This window comes from Bactrocera tryoni, chromosome 5 (assembly GCF_016617805.1).
Source record: "Bactrocera tryoni isolate S06 chromosome 5, CSIRO_BtryS06_freeze2, whole genome shotgun sequence".
In the NCBI taxonomy this organism is placed as follows: Eukaryota; Metazoa; Arthropoda; class Insecta; order Diptera; family Tephritidae; genus Bactrocera; species Bactrocera tryoni.
The window spans coordinates 65,875,530-65,895,641 of NC_052503.1; the positions used below are offsets into that span (position 1 = coordinate 65,875,530).

Genomic DNA, 20,112 nt, shown 5'->3' on the forward strand with positions numbered 1-20,112 from the left:
GTGGCGATTGATTTTGTTGTTGAAAAATTTGACTTGAGAAAAAGTTTCACTATTCCTCAATTTTATCAATAGGGGCGAGTAAATTCTTTGTTTTTATATTTGTTTTTGTATTTTTAAAATTTTTTTATTGTGTTAAATAAATAGTGTAGTGTTATTATACAGATACTTGTTTTACAAAACTATTATATGTGTAGTAAGTAGAGCCCATAGTAGAAAGAGCAACCCCACCTGAGTGTTTGGGAGATAATTCATAGCTTATATTTATTTAAAATTTCGTTATTTACATTACAAGAACAATTTCAAATTGCTTATAATATAATATATTTATGTAATTATTTAGAATTAATTATGCCTCTTATTGGTTAAGCGAACAAGCAAAGCTTAAAAACTCTTAATTAATTCTATTTATTATTTATAAATACACCTTGCGACCATCTGGCGTTATGTAATGCGTAGTGACACCCTGAGCATTTGTTACATAAATATTGTGGTCATTATCGCTGCCACGTGGTGAACGGGTTGTGGTTGTATAGCGTGTCGTCTGGTACCGACTGCCATAACGGTTATTGCTAACATAATTTTTATTTGGGTAATCATACTGATTACTCGAGGAGGACGAGGAAGCAGAACCATAGTAAGGACGTCTTTTACGATTGGCAGAACTGTTGGCCGCCGAGTAACGATTGCTATTGTAATCGGCTGACGAAGTGTGTGAGTCATAGTAGCTGGTTGGTCTTGATGGCGTGTAAGTATCGGCGCCACGATTGTAGTGTAATCTATTATCGTTGTAAACGTGCACGTTGGTGCTACTGACCGTATTTTGCTGCTGCGATGAAGTAGCACTAATGTAGATTGGACCCAAGGGTTTGTCCTCATTGTTGATGCTGTTATCTGCATTATCAGCGACACTATTATACTCTGGCCTATGGCTATCGGATACCACGAAACGATCTGCCTCTGCATTTTGCATATAGTCTTCGTAGTTGGAGGCATACAATATGGGCCTGTTCAAAATTTTACCCTTGCGTATGTGTTTCTCGTAGTGGTCGGGAAATATGATGCGTTTACCGCTTTGGTTCTCGTAAGCAGTATCAAACTCCTCACGTGGTTGACGTAACGGCGCGTAACTGAGGTTTTCGTTGTCGTTTTCGAAAACCACAGCTTTACCACGTCGCGTTGGTTTAGTTTGCTCTACGTTGTTGTACACTGAATCACTTGGGTTCTCATCGTCACGAAAATGTATGACGCCATCGGGTCTTCCGTTTTCATAACCGTAATTTTCAACGTCTGCCTTCACAGCCTCATCGTATGCCTCACTTGCTTCGACTTTGGAATCTGTTTCAGCGGGAAATTTGAGTTTTCTCTCTGATTTGGCCGCATTAAACTTGTTGATCACTTCCTGCAAATATATATCTTTCAGGCGCTCGTCAATTTCACGTGCTTCATTTTCTGGAAAGAAATGTGTTTCGTGTTCGCCGCTTTTGAACACCACGCGTCCTTGCGTATCACCATACTCATTTGCTTCATTCGTATGCTCATCGTCGTCAAAGTCGACACCATCTTGCGTATCCTCATCATCCTCTTCATCATGAAAGTCTTCCGAGCCAACATCTGTTGGAAATTTTAAGCGTCCTTCTTCAGTTTTCTGGTTTTCGTCCTCAAACCTAATGGCGCGCTTAGCACGACTGCTTCTACGCTGATATTCCACACCGCTTATATATTCGGAAAGTATGTTACTGAAGAAATTGCCAATGCCTTGTGTAATATCAAAGCTGGCGACGGTTGGTGGTGGTGTGGGACGTGGTGTTGTTGTGGTTACGGGTGGCTCGGCGCCTGTTAGTGCTGACAGCAGGCTGAAAAGTGAGGTACCACCCGAACTACTTGAGCTTTGCGTTTGCTGTGCAACGCTGGGTTTTTGCTCTTCCGCTTCGCTGAAGAATTTGAAGAAACCACCGCGATGATTGTTCAGGTAATAGAGAATCTCGTACTAGAGGGGAATTGGAAATATTAAGTGCTTAATATCTGAGAAAAATAATGTATGTTTGGCTATATTTTGGGTTGTCGAAAGGGTCATGTTTCTGGTTGTTGCTATAGAACCGGAGCTAATAGATGTTATTGCATTGAATATTTTTTTTCTTTCACTTCATGCCTAGGGTGTTCGTAACCTTTTTACAACCATCAACTGGCTTTTCAGTAGACTTTTAGTTAGTCATTTATTTTCTTAGACTTCTATTTTCAGTTAGACTTCTGAAGACAGTCTGTTATTGCGAAATTCATATGTGGGTGCCGAAATACTGTTAGTAATAATTTTGTCTTCAGTCTGTTTGGTATGTCTCAAGTATACTATTTTACGAAATTCGAGTTGATCCTCATCTTAGAAGTGGGATTTGTAGCCAATTTTGGCATAAAAACTTGGATACAGTATTGCAAAGATTGCGTCCCGATCCCATCAAAATGTCAGTCAAAGCTCAATTTTGCCTAATAGGCTGACAGATTTAGCACCCCTTCACAAAATATGTGTGTGGGAACCTTTGAAAAACCCCAATATTACATCGAACTTACCTCATTCTTCGGACACTTCGCATAGGTCTGCGTACAACTGCGCTCACCACCGCTGATGCCCAGCAAAGCGGCACGTCCATAAATGAGCGCAGGTGATTGAGCAGGAAAACCGGCAAGGAAGCTGCGAGTAGAAGACAAGAAGTTTCATTAAGTACAGAAATTTATGGTAGGCGAGAAAATCCAGCAATTTAATGTAAATTTTAAATGAAGAACAATATGTCGGGTAGTTCAATTCGGACTCCGGTAAGCTTTGAATTCAAAAGCAATCACTGCACAGCATTAGTGTTAATACCCCGTAACATTAAAATTGAATTACTCTTACCACAGGCACAATTTTCTTGCAAGTATGCTGTAATACCTGCATATGTCTCTACAACTCTGCTTCTTCATGTATACGTATATTTACTTACTTCGTTATTGCCGGCGACGTGACGAAGCCGGGCAATTGTCCTCGTTGTGTTTGACTAGCAATCATATTGCACAGCACCTTCGGCACACATTCCAAGTCATCATTGCGTGCAATATTCTCCAAAGCTTTTATGAGTTGCATGTTCGGTGGACGTCCACCTCCACCGAGCGGCCTGGTACCAGTTAATGCATGTAACAGTCCCCCACCACCACCATTGCCGCCCAAGAGCAGATTAGTGAACTGTGGTGCATACTGTTGGGTGCCGGTGAAGAATGAGGCCAAAGTGGCCAAACCGCCCATACCAGCACCGCCAGCTGAAGGCTGTTGCGGACGCTGAAACTGCGGTGGTGGTGGACGATAGCTTGGTGGTGGCGGGTATTGCTGAGGAGGTGGGTAGCTCTGCGAAGGTGCATAGTTTTCGGAAGGTGCATAGCTCTGTGAAGGTGGGAAGTTCTGTGAAGGCGGGAAGCTCTGTGGCTGCTGGTAATTTGGTCCGGATGGGTAGGGCTGTGGTGGTCTTTGTCCACTACTCAAAGCTGACTGAAATGTTTGTGGTGGCGGTATTTCGCCCAATTGATACTGATTGTAATTGTTATCGTAGATTGGTGGACGTCTTATCGGCTCATTGCCTTGCGGGTAGTACGTTGCACCCTGTCGTACAGGTGGTAATGGACGAGCGGGTGCTGTTGGTGGCGCTGGCGTTACATACAAGATGTCATTGCTGTAATGTGGCGGTGGGCGCTTGTAATAGCCGCCATCACTACCCTTGCCACCCTGCAAATAATTACCAAACTTGTTTGCATAATTAGAAGACGTCAACTCTGGTCTGCCCGTCTTAATGGCTGTCGCTATTGGGGTCGTCTCCGTTACATATGCTGATTGCTGTTGGTAATTTGGTGGGTTGTCTTGTCGTTGCGGTGATTGGAAATTCGATGTTTGCTGTTTGTAGTAACTGGGCGGTGGGTAATCATGCGAATCGTAGGAAATCTTTGTAGCTTCACTTGGCGATACACCCAATTTACCCTCGAACGGACGTTCGGTTTGTGTTTCGCCATCACGTCGATTGTAATCGACGCTGGTCGGCGGTGAGGTTATGCCAACTTCATAACGATTGCCAGTATACACCGGCCGATTGTAAGACGGCCTCACTTGCTCGTCGAATACATATCCTGGTCGTTTATTTTCGTCACCCTCTAAGGCAAATTGTGGTCGCTGTTGATTGTATATGGGCGAGGAGTGCTCGGCACCCACAACCAACATAGATTGTACGGTGTACTCCTGCGGTCGGCTCGCCTCGGCATATTGCGCTTGTTGATATAACGGCTCTGGTGGCGGTGGCCGATAGTTCTGCTTTTGTTGCTGTCTTTGGCTGGTGTTGATCTTATTAGTGTAAGGGTCACGATAGATCAGTATGGGTGTAGTGTGTAATTGCGCGGGCACAAGCGTTTGCTGCGTGGTCGTTTGTTGTTGTTTGGAGCCGCTGTAAAGATACTTTTCGATATTCGCATTGTTACTGACTAACGCGGCGGCGAAAGGCGCCTGCTCTGTTTCACGTGGAAATGCGAATTGCTTATCGTCTTTATTGTAAGTGGCCAAACCATAAGGTCCACCTTTACTTATATGCTGTGCATGATAGTTGGGTTCGAGATAACTAGGCGGATATTGCTTGAGTGTTGATTGTGCGTCGGAGGGCGTAAACGAGATTATTTGTGAGGGTCGAAAGTTGGTGTTATCAGTGTTGGATTGGCGACGCTCAATCTTGCCGGTGGCAGTTGATAATTCCTCTGTTACCTCGGATAACAGTTGAGAGGGTCGAAAGTCTTCATTGTAGGGTGCCGAATAACTGGAAGTGGAGTGTGCATAATAATTTGAGATATTAGTAACGTTTTGTGAATTACAAAAAAAATTTTCCAATGTTGGAAATAAAAACGTTTTACTTAAAATAATACTTTTGTAGGGAAATGGTGCTGAACTAATATTTTTTATGACAAAGTTAAAATTACACTTGGACTTCTACGGGATGATCTAAACTCATTCCGTTGTCATAAAATCATCAACGTTTTTTTAAAAAAAGGTTTTCATTGGCCGCATTCTTCATAACCCATTGAGAGGTAGTTCTGAACTGAGTTTTCATGATTTAGCGAACGTCCATTATTTAAACTAACATGTAGCGCGGTTCAGTGCCTATCTACGGATCATGTTTAACGAATAGATCTGGAGAAGAAGGAGAATAAGAGAACAAATCAAGACTGAAATCATCGCATTTGCGGATTGGGCTTTGTTTACAGTCACTAGTACCACTTCTCAACAGAAAAATGTCAAATCCTTTGCGGAAAAACTCATGATAAGTGATTTTGACTGTTGAACAGCAAAGATTCAATCGCCTTTTAGAACTTTTTAAATCTTGAATACTGCTCATTATATTTAACATGTTGTAAAAAGTATAATTTTTATGAAACCATCAAACATTTTTGAATATTTAGTACTTTCAGACTAATGCGCAGTTATCACTATGACGCTAACTGACAGTACTGAAAGCTTGATGACATGTATTTCTCCTTCTTTGAGAGAAATCAATAGCAAATATTTCTCAATTTTATATCAAACTGACCACATTGATTTTAAAAGTGTTGTCATTAATTGCTATTAAAATTAAATAACAACTTTTGTCATTAGTTTGACTATAAGAGTTAGTAAAATTGACGTAATAAACTTTGATTCAATTAGAAAAGTATATATTATTATCAATATAGTTTTTTATGTTATATTTACTTAAAATTAAAACATGATAATTTTCCGTACTGCCGTAAACTGTACAAAGTCTAAGTTGTTATTTAAGTTTTTGTCATTAGTTTGACTAAGACCGCCAGTAAATTTAACGTGAACAAATGTATACAATATAAAAAAAGTTGAAGTGAATATTGCTTTTTACTCTCTCTGACAACTCTCTTAAATTTACATATGATATTATTTCGAACTTCCATGAAGGGAACAAACTTGTAGCTCGATATTCAAGCTCTTGTCTGTAGTGTGACTACGATCGTCAGTGAGTTTGACGTAATAAAAATATGATGTATGCTGTATATAATTGTTTAAGCATTTTTGTGGAGTTTGTACATAATATTAATCCATACTGCCATAGAGTGAAAGGCTTGTTCATATTAAACATACGAAATTTTACGGTAAAAATAACAGATTCTGACGGGACTGACTAGATAAGGTATATTAATTTAATTATGTTTAAAAAAAATATTAAATTAAAAGACGAGTGCTTGTTAATGGCTGACAACTCACAGAAAATTAGAAGGATGTGTCTATTGAGTTGAGTCAGGAATACATTTATTGTACCAAAAACTCTTAGCAGCTATAATCTCCTCTATAGTGTTCAGTATATTTGAGAATAATACTAGTAATACATATATTCGAGCTATTAGCTGGAGTAAAGTAAAGGTTACGCTGTGTTACGCACTTCAAAATTAGCAGTATACAATTTTACATATAACCTGGCAACATATTTCAACAAAAAGTATATTATTATAGTTTTGTTCACCTAACGGTTAAATATTTGTATCACCAAAAACTAAATCAGATAGATCAGATAGATATGGAGTTACATATACATATGTATATTTGAAAAACGTCAGTATGATCAGACGAGTTAAATTCCTAAAATATGTATGTTCATTCATTTGTAATCTTCCTTGAATAAAATTGGGAAATCGTAATGAAACTTGATAAAAATATTCCTTGGCATTCAAGACAGGTACATATTGCACATGGGCGTAATCGGATGATTAACTTGCGACACGAAGGCTTATAAAGTGCCATAACTAAGCTCCACAATATTATATAAAAATGTATTATAGTACAACGAATCGCATTAGATATGGGTATATGTGGTTTGAAAACATTTGAAAAAGTGGGCGTGATGCCGCCTTTAATAGGAATAATATAAAAAAAATGAAATCAAACCAAATGCGCTAAGAAAAAAATTACTGGTATCTTCTCCTACTGGAGAAAATTAGTGAAATCGGATAGAAACCACGCCACTCTCCATATTTTGGTTATGTTGAAAACTACTAAAAGTAACTCACAAAAAAATGGCTCAGAAACATCCAAGAAAAATCCAGGAAGATATCAAAATTATAAAATAGGCATAGCACCGCCCATCTTTAATGAAATCCCACATCTTAAGACTTGGTCGATCAACTTGAACCGAATTCGATAGTTAACATTATAATGATGTATCTATGATAAAGTGTGAAAATGGACAAAATGTGAACACAAACATGCCTACTTTTTATATATAACAATTTTTATTCCATATTATTCAAACACCAAGTCTAAAATTGATCTTATTCGGATTATTTAATATATTTGATAAAACTGGTCTATTGTGGTTTTGTTGGGTTAGGTATAAGATCGGTTTTGATTATCATTTTTATCCATCACTTGTAGATTATAATTGAACCGCTTTTATTATTGCTTGCTATAATTTTCAAAATTATACGAAAATTTATGAGGAATGATTACGGATATAGTTCAACTTAATACTCAAGCTTTATCCTAGATATGGCTTCAGTCCATCATCTTCAATTTCCGAAACGGTTATAGCCTTGATATAATCTGTATTTTTCATTATTTACTGTATTTGATACCACTAAATATTCCACCTTTTAACTTTGCCATACTAAGTTCGGAGGCTGTTTACAAATACCACTAAAACAATATGCTTTCACATTCAACGCTTTGACAATTGTTTTTATCATTTCTAACTTGATATATTCAGTTCATTTTGAAAGAGTTTTTTATTGAATAAAATAAGACATTTTGAAGACTGTAATCCTAGATACCGCCAGATTTAATTTTTAGTAAAACCTTTGAACTTTCCTAATACTTTTTTTCATACTCGGTAAGGAGCCTGAGTGTGCCGGTTACGTGATGTTTGTATATCGTCATATTATCGAGAAAAACAAACATTTCGGTCGCAAACCATGGACGTTTCAACAAGACTCAGCACCGTCTCACAAAGCGCGAGTGAACCAAGAATGGCTGAAAAACAATGTTCCGAACTTCATTACGATCACACAATGGCTCTCGAATTCACCAGTTGCGAATCCAATGGATTATTCACTCTTGGCCATTTTGAAGAGCAAGGTCCGAAGTAAAAAATACACCAGTCTCGAGATGCAGAAGAAAGCCATTGTCCGTGAGTGGGCAAAAATACCAGTAAGTCACATTTGGGCAGCTTGCGATTCGTTTTTTGACCGTCTCAAGGCCATAGTAAAATCAAAAGGTGGTCATATCGAGCAAAAGTGAATTGGTTCTGAATTTATTTTCATGAATAAGGTCGTGATCTGGACACAAGAAAGCATGAAAACTTGCTAAGACATCCAAGGCAACAAAAAAATGTTGATTTTGTAAGGCTGTGTAATATATCATGAAATCTAGTTAATAAGATACCAAATATGATTGTAATTTTTTCACCTTTTCATCGAATAATGAATGTTGAATTCTTCGCAGCAATCCTGAATATAAAATTTTCCAACACCTGATCCTTGAAAGTTGGGGAGTATAAAGTGTTCGGGTACACTCAAACATAGTTCTTCTTTACTTGTTATAGTTATATAATATTAATGAAAAATATAACATTTTTATTTTTGTTTTATAAGTTTTGCGGTGTCAAACGTTAGCCGGTGTCTTCCGATGTTTCTTCGATTTCTTTCCCTGCTTTCAACAACTACTATTTGCAACTCCTAATTCAACCCAAAAGCTTTCTGAACCTTCATCTGCATTAACTATCAACAATAAATTGTTCAAAATGCAACTTTTGTTATTACTCATTATGCGCTCATCACGTCCCATTGCATATACACACACACAACAAACACTTACCTCTCATAATCAGCGATTGCACCCATATTGCCACCGCTACTCGCCATTTGCGTTTTCCCGTTACCATCGCCCGTGCTACCGGTGTTACGTATGCCCGCCACGTAGACGGCAAACGTTATAATTAGAATTGCAATTTGTTGCATACATTTAGGTAGTGAGTGCAACATTATAGCGAAAACGGTGAGCTACTTGGTTGCGTTAGGCTAAGCAGACGTGTAGAATTGCTGTGCTGAGAAAAGAAAGTAGAAGAAAATAAATATGAAAAGAAGTTATATTGTATAAAAAATTAGACACATACTCAGGCAACACTTGGCGCTACTTGACTTTGAATTATTTCAGGCAATCAGACAGCTACTGCTGCCCTCTCACACACTCTAGAGCCGGCGCAGCACGCGCCAAAGCAATTCACACTTCGTTGTCTGTCAGCAGTCTGCGCTTATGCTATAGTTCTACTCGAGCTTCTTTCTCTGCTAATATTTTGTTATTGTTGTTGTTGCACAAATGTTGCAGCAAATGTCAACGTTGTCGACGTCAGCAATTCATAAACATAAGCCAGCAGCAATTGCAGACAAGCGTTGATAGTCTTTAACTAATGTGCTTATAAGCTGACTCCATTCAGAGGAGAACGCGTGTAGAGGTAAGTCGGCTGTGAGTTCAGGTTTTGGGTTATGTCTGCAATGCGTTGCGACTTGTCACCGCGCACTTGATTTGGTCTCTTCGAGTATATTATATCTGGAAATGCGGAAAAATTGCAATTCTTCTTATTTTCCGCGTGCACTCCTTGAGGATCCTTACGCATACATATATACAAATACAAATATATATATGTAGCTCTGGCGTTTAAGTCGCAGCGATTTTCGCTAGTCGCTCATCTACTTGCTTCTTTACTTGCTTCACCACCCGTGTCTCCACTCGATAGTCCCCTATTCGCTTTAATACACACTTCTCCACTCGTTTCACTACTCGATCTTCTACTCGCACCTTTACTCAGTTCTCTACTTAGTCTACTACTCGCCCGCATACAACCTTTTTAATTTTATGCTTTCTTTCTTTCTTTTCCTAGCAGCTACTTGACAATTCTCACGTGTTCAACGGCGACAATAAATACTTTAGTCAATTCACCCGCAAGCTTCGTATTTACGCCGACTCTTATTTGTCTGCTTTCCGTGCATTTGCATTGCTTGCTGCTAACACTGCTTTGTGGATATCGGGACGTTTCCACCAACCACTGCTTTTAGTGCAATTTTAATTTTTCCTGATTATGCAACGTCACAGCATTCCTTAGCTGCCGTCGCGGCGTCTTTACCGTCCTTAGCGGATTTTGTTGATTTCGCCTTCCACAGCGGCTGCCGGTGTGCCTTGTTGCCTGCAAAGTTGTCGCTATAATAAATGAAGAAGTCCGTTAAGTAGTGGAAATATTATGCCAGTATTATGAAAGTCATGGAGCCTAAAATAAGTAGGGGTGTTTAAGTGTGTTTGTGTGCATGTGTGTGTGTGACAGCTAGTATCATAGAAATTATTGCATGCAAATTATTCAAATTATGTTGATTGAGTTGCGTTATGAGTGCTGTAACTGACTGTACGTGAGTTATTTCTAATGAAAATGTTGGAGTTCACAATTTTCGTAAGCAAGAGAGTGTCTCTTCTATCAACTAAATATTTTTATTGCTTTAGCTTAACCGAATTTTCACTGTATTTGTATGGAAAACTGTATTTCGATACAATTTTATTTGCAATCCATAGACATTAGTACTTAATTTTCTACTAGTTTTAGTAAATTAAAAATATATTTTGCAATTCGAATGCAAAGAACTATGTATTTGCTGCTGAAATGGCTTTTGGTATGTGAGCGGCGCGGCGTATGAGTAACATATACAAATCATACATAACACAGCTTAAAATATACATATAAATTTGATTAATCTAAAGAAATTATACTCCTATTTCACTTGTTGGAATTGTTATAGAACAATGACCTTCCTAAATACTGATTTTTCTTAACACACACCAATAACTATGCAGCAAGTGGTAAATATTTGTCAACAAACAACCGCTTACATTTGCACCTTTTTATTCGCTTCACAAGCGCATCTAAGCGCGTTCGTATTGAGAAATAACATTGTGAATATGAAGACTCAACAAGCTTAAAGCTGATTGTTTTGTTTAATATAGTAAAAAATAAAATTTCAATTCAAATAAGAAAGTTATACTGAACTAATTACGCTCCATTCTGATATGAGTGTCAAATAATATACATATTCTTTATGTGTACCTTTCACATTTTACCGGAGTTTTCAATAGGTACGATATGATTTCTAATTGTCTTTTTGGCTATTTTAATATGTCATGATCTGTAAATCAACTGTCAATAAATCGAAGATCCGCTCGAAGTATTGAAAATATTGATGCTCTTCAGGCAAGTGTTGCTGAAGACCGCATTTTGTCGATTCCAAGACATTCTCAAAAAATGGGACTGTTTCAAAGGACAACCTGATTTCATTATATGGGGAATGGGGAGATATCATTTCATGGGGAATATTGGGGCAGAAAAAAGGATGGGTTGATTTCATTAATTTGGACATTGTTCAGCTATACTTGGAAACGTATTTTCATAAAATTTTTTTAAAATAAACAACTCACATATTGACCGTTTTATTCTTCATAAGGTTTGTTAGAAAAATGAAAATCATTATATACAGCCGTTGACAGCTAATTAGAAACGCTCCCTTTTCTGTAGGTGGCTGATGAGTATAATGATAAAAAATTTAATATACCATTATTTATATTCCTAAAAGTCTGGTCAGTCAGCTTAGATTTCTGGTTCAATCTTAATTTGTAACTTAATTTAACCAAGCATCGTTAGATACGAAAAATAACAAGCCTTAAAAGATTAAGTTAGTATATAATTTTCATAAAATCAATAAGAGTACATTAAAGGACCTTAAACTATAGCAAATAATTATTCAAACATTAAAATACCGAAAACAATTTCTCTGTTCAATCGAGTTGATTCAATGAATTGAATGTGTTATGACAAAGTTTATGCAAAACAAGTAAGGAAGGGCTAAGTTCGGGTGTCACCGAACATTTTATACTCTCGCATGATAAAGTGATAATCGAGATTTCATTATACGTCATTTACATATTTTTCAAATACCGTATTTTGGTAAAGTTTTATTCCGCTATCATCATTGGTTCCTAATGTATATATTATGCAGAGAAGGCATCAGATGGAATTCAAAATAGCGTTATATTGGAAGAAGGCGTGGTTGTAAACCGATTTCACCCATATTTCGTACATGTCTTCAGGGTGTTAAGAAAATATTATATACCGAATTTCATTGAAATCGGTCAAGTAGTTCCTGAAATATGGTTTTTGGTCCATAAGTGGGCGACGCCACGCCCATTTTCAATTTTTGAACTGTATATGAAAATGCCTGAAGGAAAGGACTCTATAGAGTTTGGTTGACATAGCTATAGTAGTTTCCGAGATATGTACGAAAAACTTAGTAGGGGGCGGGGCCACGCCCACTTCTCCACAAAAATTACGTCGAAATATTCCCCTCCCTAATTCGATCCTTTGTGCCAAATTTCACTTTAATATCTTTATGGCTTAGTTATGACCCTTTTAGGTTTTCGGTTTTCGCCATTTTGTGGGCGTGGCAGTTGGCCGATTTTGCCCATCTTCGAACTTAACTGTCTTATGGAGCCAAGAAATACGTGTGCCAAGTTTCATCATGATATCTCAATTTTTACTCAAGTTACAGCGTGCACGGACGGACGGACGAACGGACATCCGGATTTCAACTCTACTCGTCACCCTGATCACTTTGGTATATATAACCCTATATCTGACTCTTTTAGTTTTAGGACTTACAAACAACCGTTATGTGAACAAAACGATTATACTCTCCTTAGCAACTTTGTTGCGAGAGTTTAAAAATTGTGAATAGAATAATATAAATATATAGATGGGGAATGCTTATAGGACCTCTCATATTCAATTACAACAACAATAATATGTAACTTAACGCCCAACATCATTATTAGTACAGTTACAGTAACAGTAGCTCAAGAATTATTAGCCAAGCAGTCAGCATGTGGCAAAGTAACAAAACTTGCAACACCAGAAGATTTACAAGTACAATTTGAGTAACGGAGCATTTGTAAAGCGAGCAGAAAATTTAATGGTTGCAAGTAGAAATACGGCACACACACACAGAATGAACTTAATATTGAACTTGTTGCAGCAAAAAGATTTTGTTGTTGTTGTAAAGCATGTTTTCTTACTACTGCCGATATTGGTTGCAAATAGCAACACTAGGGCGTGTAATGTTGCAGCAATAAAAGCAGAACGATTACAAAGCGCTGCGAAGCAATCATGTCAGCAAGCGTTGTTATTGCACGGCCAGCTGCAACCGCCCAAGCGTCGAGTTGCACTTGTTGTTGCAACAATTACTGCTTGCCAAACATAGCATGGCAAGAGATTTTAGAGTGCAAAGGAGTGTCACAGTCAGCAAGCTCAACTCAAATATGCACATTTGTCGCAACACACACACACGCGCACATACCGCTTTCGACCATAATCGTTAAAAAGGATGCAACAAGGAGGATGCACAGCTGCTGGGGCACTGTAGCCAGTGTATTTGCCGCTTGTTGCACGACATGTCGCAGCCGGAAATTGACTAGTAACGAATGCATTTCGTTTGCTAATGTAAACTGCGTACGTGCAACGCATAGCAAGCTCCGGGGCAGCTCGGTGACAACTCAAGCTTGTTTGTGTGTGTGTGTATTGGCGCGCACTTGTCAATTCACCGTGAAGAAGTATCAATGTAAAAGGGGCATTTAAAATTTTATTACACCCACTGGAAGACGTGATTCCGGTTTGCAGTGCATGCCGTTATACGTTTTGGCGTTGCCACCTGCGGCGAAATTTTAAACGTGACATTTGCCACTGTGAGTTAAAGTTTTCACCGGCTTACGCGGCAGTCGCTGCGTCGCATCTCGTTTCGCGCCGTTAGCTCGCATTACAAAACACCGTTAATATCACTCATTTAAGCCACGCGTGTGTTTATTGCACTTACACGTACTCTCACCCATACTAGGTTAAGCGCAAGTAAGCTGTTTGCTTGCTAAGCGCTCTCAGTGCCCCGGCGAGGGTCGCAGCAACTTGAGTGGTGCCACTCAAGTTCAAGTTTATTGGGCAGGTTGCGGCTTGCGTGCGCAATGAGTTGCGACTCTCGCATTGTTTTAGGGCAATTTTTCGGTGTTTTAAGCATGACTAATGTGCAGTGCGTTATTGCTGTGGGGAAAGCGAAACTGCTCGAGATACTGTTAGTATAGCGATTTCAGTTTTAATTTTCAGATTTTGCTGTTACATATATGAGCATGACTTTTAAATGGTTTAAAAATTGCGTAAATTTTGATGCTAATTTGGCATTATCGTAAGCTTTTCGCAAAATCACAAAATATATACCAAATATATAATGTATAAACCTATTTTATAAGTTTTTGAAAGCTTGTAGATTTTGCAAGTCGCAGCTTGACTGTTTTTTACGTTAAAAATCTAAAGATATTTTATATTTATTCCATTGTTACAATATTCCGAATTTGCGTTGGGAAGCTACTGCCCTTCTGCATCTTGTATATGTATGTCAAACTTTGTACCTTAAAAAGCTTTTTTCTGGAGTTCTCCTTTATTACTTTATTATGAAGAATATAAGTAGAATTGATAATATTCACGATTAAAACCGAAATACAACTTCCCTCTTTCGGTGATACTGCAATTTCTCTCTCCCCCACATAAAAATATGTAGGGTTCGAGCTCGATTTCATACGGAAAGTAGCAACATCTACAGCTATAAGAATAAAGGAAGTTAGTCATTTGTATCAGAAAGTTATGAATATAACGACCATCGGAACTGATTTGAAACAAATCTAAATGAATTAGACTATATCTTCCTAAGATTGGATTTATAATTGTTACTTCCAGGTGAAAATAGTATCTAGATGTAACTGGAAAAGAGGTTTAGTAGGGGCGAAGAATACTATCCCAATCTACGCCAACGGCTAATAAGTGGACTGCTGAGTAGGACGGGCGAATAACTCGAGGATGTCGATATCGCTCTCTTAATCCGTCTACCAAACTCAGCTAGCATCTTCCAAGCGAAAGTACTAAGGATAGAGAAGTATCTAGTATTTATATTTGATAACTATGGTAGGATACAGAAAGATATCAAATACACAGATGCCAAGTTGGAATTGCTAGCCTTGTTGTCGCCAAAGATTAATTTCAGAGTAGGCAGCAAGTGTAGAAACGCTTTAAGCTTACTGACAGGTTGACTCCACTTGTCCATAATTTGGGTTCCTGGTCACAGGAATATAGTTGGCAAAAAAAAAAACGCAGACGTGTTGGCCAAGTTAGAAGTCACACTGGATGAATCCCAGGCAGAGATAATAACGTGCTCGTTACTAACGACCAAGAGCGAGTTCAGTACACAATTTGAATAAATAGCTCAGAACAGATGGAAATCTGTAACAGGATGCTGTATAGCGAAACATATAAATATGACAAGACAAGAACTAAGGACTTACTAAATAGGTCCAGGAAATGTATATACAGACTTTACAGCGAGCATAACAGGGAATTGATAATTTGGAAAGTATGCGTCAAAATGAGAATGCTCTTTAACAATATTTGTCGCAGCTGCAAACTGGAATAACAGACAAACAGTTCTCCACTTCCTCTGTGAGTGTTGTTCAGCTCTATCAAAAACCCACCCAAACATAAAACTTTTGGAATCCATCAGAAATCAAATTTTTCAAACACAATGCTGAAACGTGATAAAAAAATTAAAATGCCTTACGATAACGTTCTAAAATCGCGTATCTAGCGCTAATTGAGCCCGAAGGCGCAGCATTCTTATCTTACCAGTTTAATACGAAAAAAAGCTCAGTCGAAAGTCATTGTTATTTGGTGGGTGTTTATTTAAATTGGTGGTTTTGAGTGGAAAATATCCTGGGTGGTCAAAAAACTTTGTAGATGATGAGTTTTTGAGAGTCACTCAAACAACCATTTCAAAATGTTGAAAGCAAAGAAATTGGGGATCACATGAGATGAAGCCAATAAACGTTGTTAAACGAAACAAAAACACTGCTTAAAAGCTACAAAAACTAGTTGTTCTTGCATCGGGTTGTGGCTGGTGAAGAAAAATGGATTAATTACAACAATCTGAAATGCAAAAAACAGAAAAGAATACACAATATTCATTACATCAAAGTAGAGCTCTGTATGTGGTGGGATCAGAAGCAAGTGATATATTATGAGCATTTAAAACCAGGTGAAAACATTAATGGCGGACTTGCTTCACACGCCTAGACCTTGGCCATGATTACCATTAGGACAGGGTATCAAAAATTGGGTTGATTTATACTTGCCCGCCGAATCCGTGCAGTACTTTTATGTTGGAATAAGCAAATTGCCAGAAAGATGAAAAAATGTTACAGCTTTAGACGGGTAAGGCTTTGCATAAAACCTTTGTAAATGTAAATTCTTCAATAAACCTTTAAATTGTGGAGAAGTCAGTCATTAATATGACATATTGTGTAATTGAACTGACAGAATTCAAAGTTATTCTTCTTGTCAAACTATTGAAGTACAAGAGAGAAAGGAAAATAGTCGAAGATGTTAGTTATCGGCTGAGTAAAGAAAGATAAAGTTATTGAGATGTAAACGTGAAAACGAAGAACCTTGACTCAATCATCCGAGAATTTTCCTTTATTTGCAAGATCAGAGCAAGATAACTCACAAAACTGAGATACAATTCGACTTTTGAAAATGCATAAACGAAGGCGAATCATCTTTGATCCTTCACTTAATTTAGAAGAATTGCTGCGCAGAAAGATAGAAATTCAGTAATCTATTTAAGATAAGGAGTATGTGATATTGATATGTGGTTAATGAAATCTATTTGATAACTTTCAGCTCAACTTTTATTTATTAAACACCAAAACTATATATTACCCTTCTTTTTTTGAAACACATTCAATAAATCAATTTATGGTTTATTATATTGGCGATGTAATTTTTTAAGCATTTCGTCACACGCCTTCAAATGTATTAAACATTATTTTACGAAAGTCTTTAAATCATATTTGTTGATGATAGGTTCATTGACTACAACTGCATGGAGTTGACGTTTTGGACAAAGTTACAACATCCCACAGCCATAAATGGGATTATTACTTCATCAAAACCCACGTATGAGTCAAAGCATTACAACAACTAATTTGGTCTTTTTGTACCGTTACACTGTTTGACTGCTTCACGCACCAATTTTCCATAAATAATTTTTCACTTTTATTCCATGTCTTGTATGTGGGCTTTATGAGCTTATTAATTTTGAAACAACGTCCCACTGGAACGGCTTACAACACTGCGATTTTCCGCGCCACAACACTTTCTTCCAACTTAATTTCTCTTATTTATTTTTAGATATTAAGAAGCGTATACTACACCTTCGGTTTCTTTCATTTACACGTACCACACAATAACTGCACTTATTTAAGCATGTGGCCCCAAAAGCGAAAAAGCCCGCGTGCCGGAAGCGAACCGTGCAAACGTTGTTCACGTAACCGCGCTTCACAGACAATGCGCTTATTGTTGTTGACTCTTGTTGTTGCTTTTATATTTTCTTAATATTTCACTTTTGCTTTCGTTTCGTCGCTGTTTACTTTTCGCGTGTGCCTTTGCACTGCTATTTTTTCGCTGGCAAGCACAAAATATATTTTTGTTTCGTTTATTTTCTTGGATTTTCTTGTAATGTTGCGCATGCGCTCTGGTCCGCGTTGTTCGTCCGCGCCGCCACACGTTTGGTTTACATTTGTTGGCAGGTTGCGCTTGTTGGCTTGAGGTTGTTGCCACTTTTGCCGCGACTCGCAGCAAAATTACCCACCTTTTTCTCAATTTGCTTGAGTGCGGGTTTCTCTGTTGTAATTTGTTGGCAATTTTGTTTTGAATGTCGAGCGTGAGCCAGCATTTCCTTATTTGCTTTGCACACGCGCTCCCAACGAAATCGAAAGTGAGCTGAAATTTTTAACGCTTACCGCTTAATTAGTAAGTATTTGAGCACGAAAACTTTCGATATGAGTGGAAATGTGATTAAATGAGTGAGAGAGGGTTTTACTAGCGGTACATTAACTTAAAATAGATATGTTAATATATAATTAAAGCTATCTTGTAATGTAAGAAAAAATAATAATTCATCAGAGAGCATCTTAAGACATCTGGATAATTGGCGTAGTGTTTCGTGCAAAACATCGGAACTTTTGTTTGCTATCAGCACTTAAGGAGATTTTTGAGTCATAAGTTCGAAGGAAAATTTTAGGAAATTTCTGGATTTAATAACATTTTTGGGAACCACAATAAATTTATATTATTTCAAGCCGTTTTTAAATTTGCACTCATGTTCTGGATTCCCAGAGTTCTCTTAATAAATCCATTGATTGATGCGATGTGTGGAAAGTGGCCGTTTGTTAAAACTGAGATCACGAGTTTCAATATCAGGCATCAAATAGTCGGTTGTCATGGCGCGATACGGTCGTCATTGATGATGACGTGCGCCCCGGCATCATTTTTGGAGAAATAGGGGCCGATGAATCCACCGAATTACATACCACAGCAAACCGTTGTTCTAATTCAGCCAGAAATAGGCCTCATCGCTGGACAAAATTTGGATCGAAAATGTTGGATCTTCTTGGAACTTTTCAAGAGCACATAGAGCAAAGCGAATTCGCTTGGGAAGGTGGAGCGACTTCAGTTCTTTCACAAGCTGTATTTTGTACGCTTTTAATTTAAGATCTCGACGTAAAATGCGCCAAGTCGTTCCATACGTCCGTCCGAATCCATTCTCCACCGTCTTCGTGTACATTCTAAGCTACGGCTGGTATAATGGGTTGTCAAAAAAGTCTTGCGGTATTTTTATTGATTTTTTTTTATTGAAATTGAAATGAATTTTTGATGAAGTCGAACGATTTGTGAACGCTGTTCAGGCGTAAGTCTTTTCATCATTGAATGCCCAACAATACTGAAGAAAATAAACATGAGAGCTTGACATGACTAACGCCTGAGATGTCAAAAAAATGCTGTTGATAAAAGTACCTCTACTTGGATCACCCGTTATATGGAAAATCGGATTTGTTGACTTACTTGTATTGCTTCAAAATAAGCTAATTGAAAGTTTCTTTTTGGGAAAGGTCGGATAAATTCGATCTCATACCTGAGGCTAGTAGATGCATTAAGATTATCTGCGTAAATCGAATGGGTGTCTGTAAAACTCTTAGATATTAGATATATTTACCATGTTTTCCATATTTTTTCATAATTAGTGTGCCTGCTTAAGAGCCTGTTTTAGTTACATTTTATCTCGAGTTTAGATAATATCTCATTTAATGAATTTCAGAGATGCAAAAATGCAAAAAAAAATTTTTGTTAGGAAATAAATAAGTTTAATCACCGAAATTATTTAGGTCAGCAGAGTCAAAAATCAAATTTAAAGATATAAAAAATCGAATGATGAGAAGCAGAGAGAAGAGCAAAGCAAAAAAAAAACATATTGAAACGGAACCTATTGTTGGCGGATTGGTGTAAATTACAAAATAGCTAATCAAAACATCAAAAACAAATTCGGCTAAAACGCAAAGCTGTCTGCTTGTGAAATTCCCACAAAAACAAGCGATGTCACTGTGTTCAATGCATATTTAGGAAGAAGAAGAAATGACGAAACATCGAAAAAGCCAAGCGCAGTCAATGTGCCAATTCCATAAATTTATGCAAATAAAAAATGTAAATTTGCAAAAACGATTAACGTAATAGCACTCATGACAAAGTCTAAAACCAACAACAGCAATCGCTAGGTTTGTGTTTGGGTAAAAAGAAAGTGAAAACAAAATCGAAAAATGAAAAAAAGTAAATGGAGGGAAATAAAAAAGTTTATCCTGAGCAGAAATGGGTGAGTGTTTGCATATGCAAGGGTTACCTTTTATATTTCGGGCTTAAAGCACAACAACAATTGTTAATAATCGAAAATCGATTTTTTGTTTCAAAAGTATTCTTTTTAAAAGAATTGTCGAAGCACTTTTGCTGTTTTGATTGAGGCCTTCTCAAAACATGCATTCTGAAAGAATCAAAGGCCTCTTGAGATGGGCCACTTAATTTATTTTTTACGAACCGAATAAAAAGAAGTCAT

At 37.6% G+C, this 20,112-nt stretch overlaps 1 protein-coding gene across 1 annotated transcript; it reads right to left on the reverse strand.

The window, feature by feature from the left end:
• Positions 1-412: 412 nt before the first annotated feature.
• LOC120779144 lies at positions 413-9,033 on the reverse strand. Its single transcript, XM_040111351.1, has 4 exons — positions 8,867-9,033; positions 2,973-4,814; positions 2,563-2,683; positions 413-1,987 (listed from the first exon to the last, which is right to left on the reverse strand). The coding sequence occupies exons 1-4, from the start codon at positions 9,031-9,033 to the stop codon at positions 413-415; spliced, it is 3,705 nt and encodes a 1,234-aa protein (XP_039967285.1).
• Positions 9,034-20,112: the final 11,079 nt, after the last annotated feature.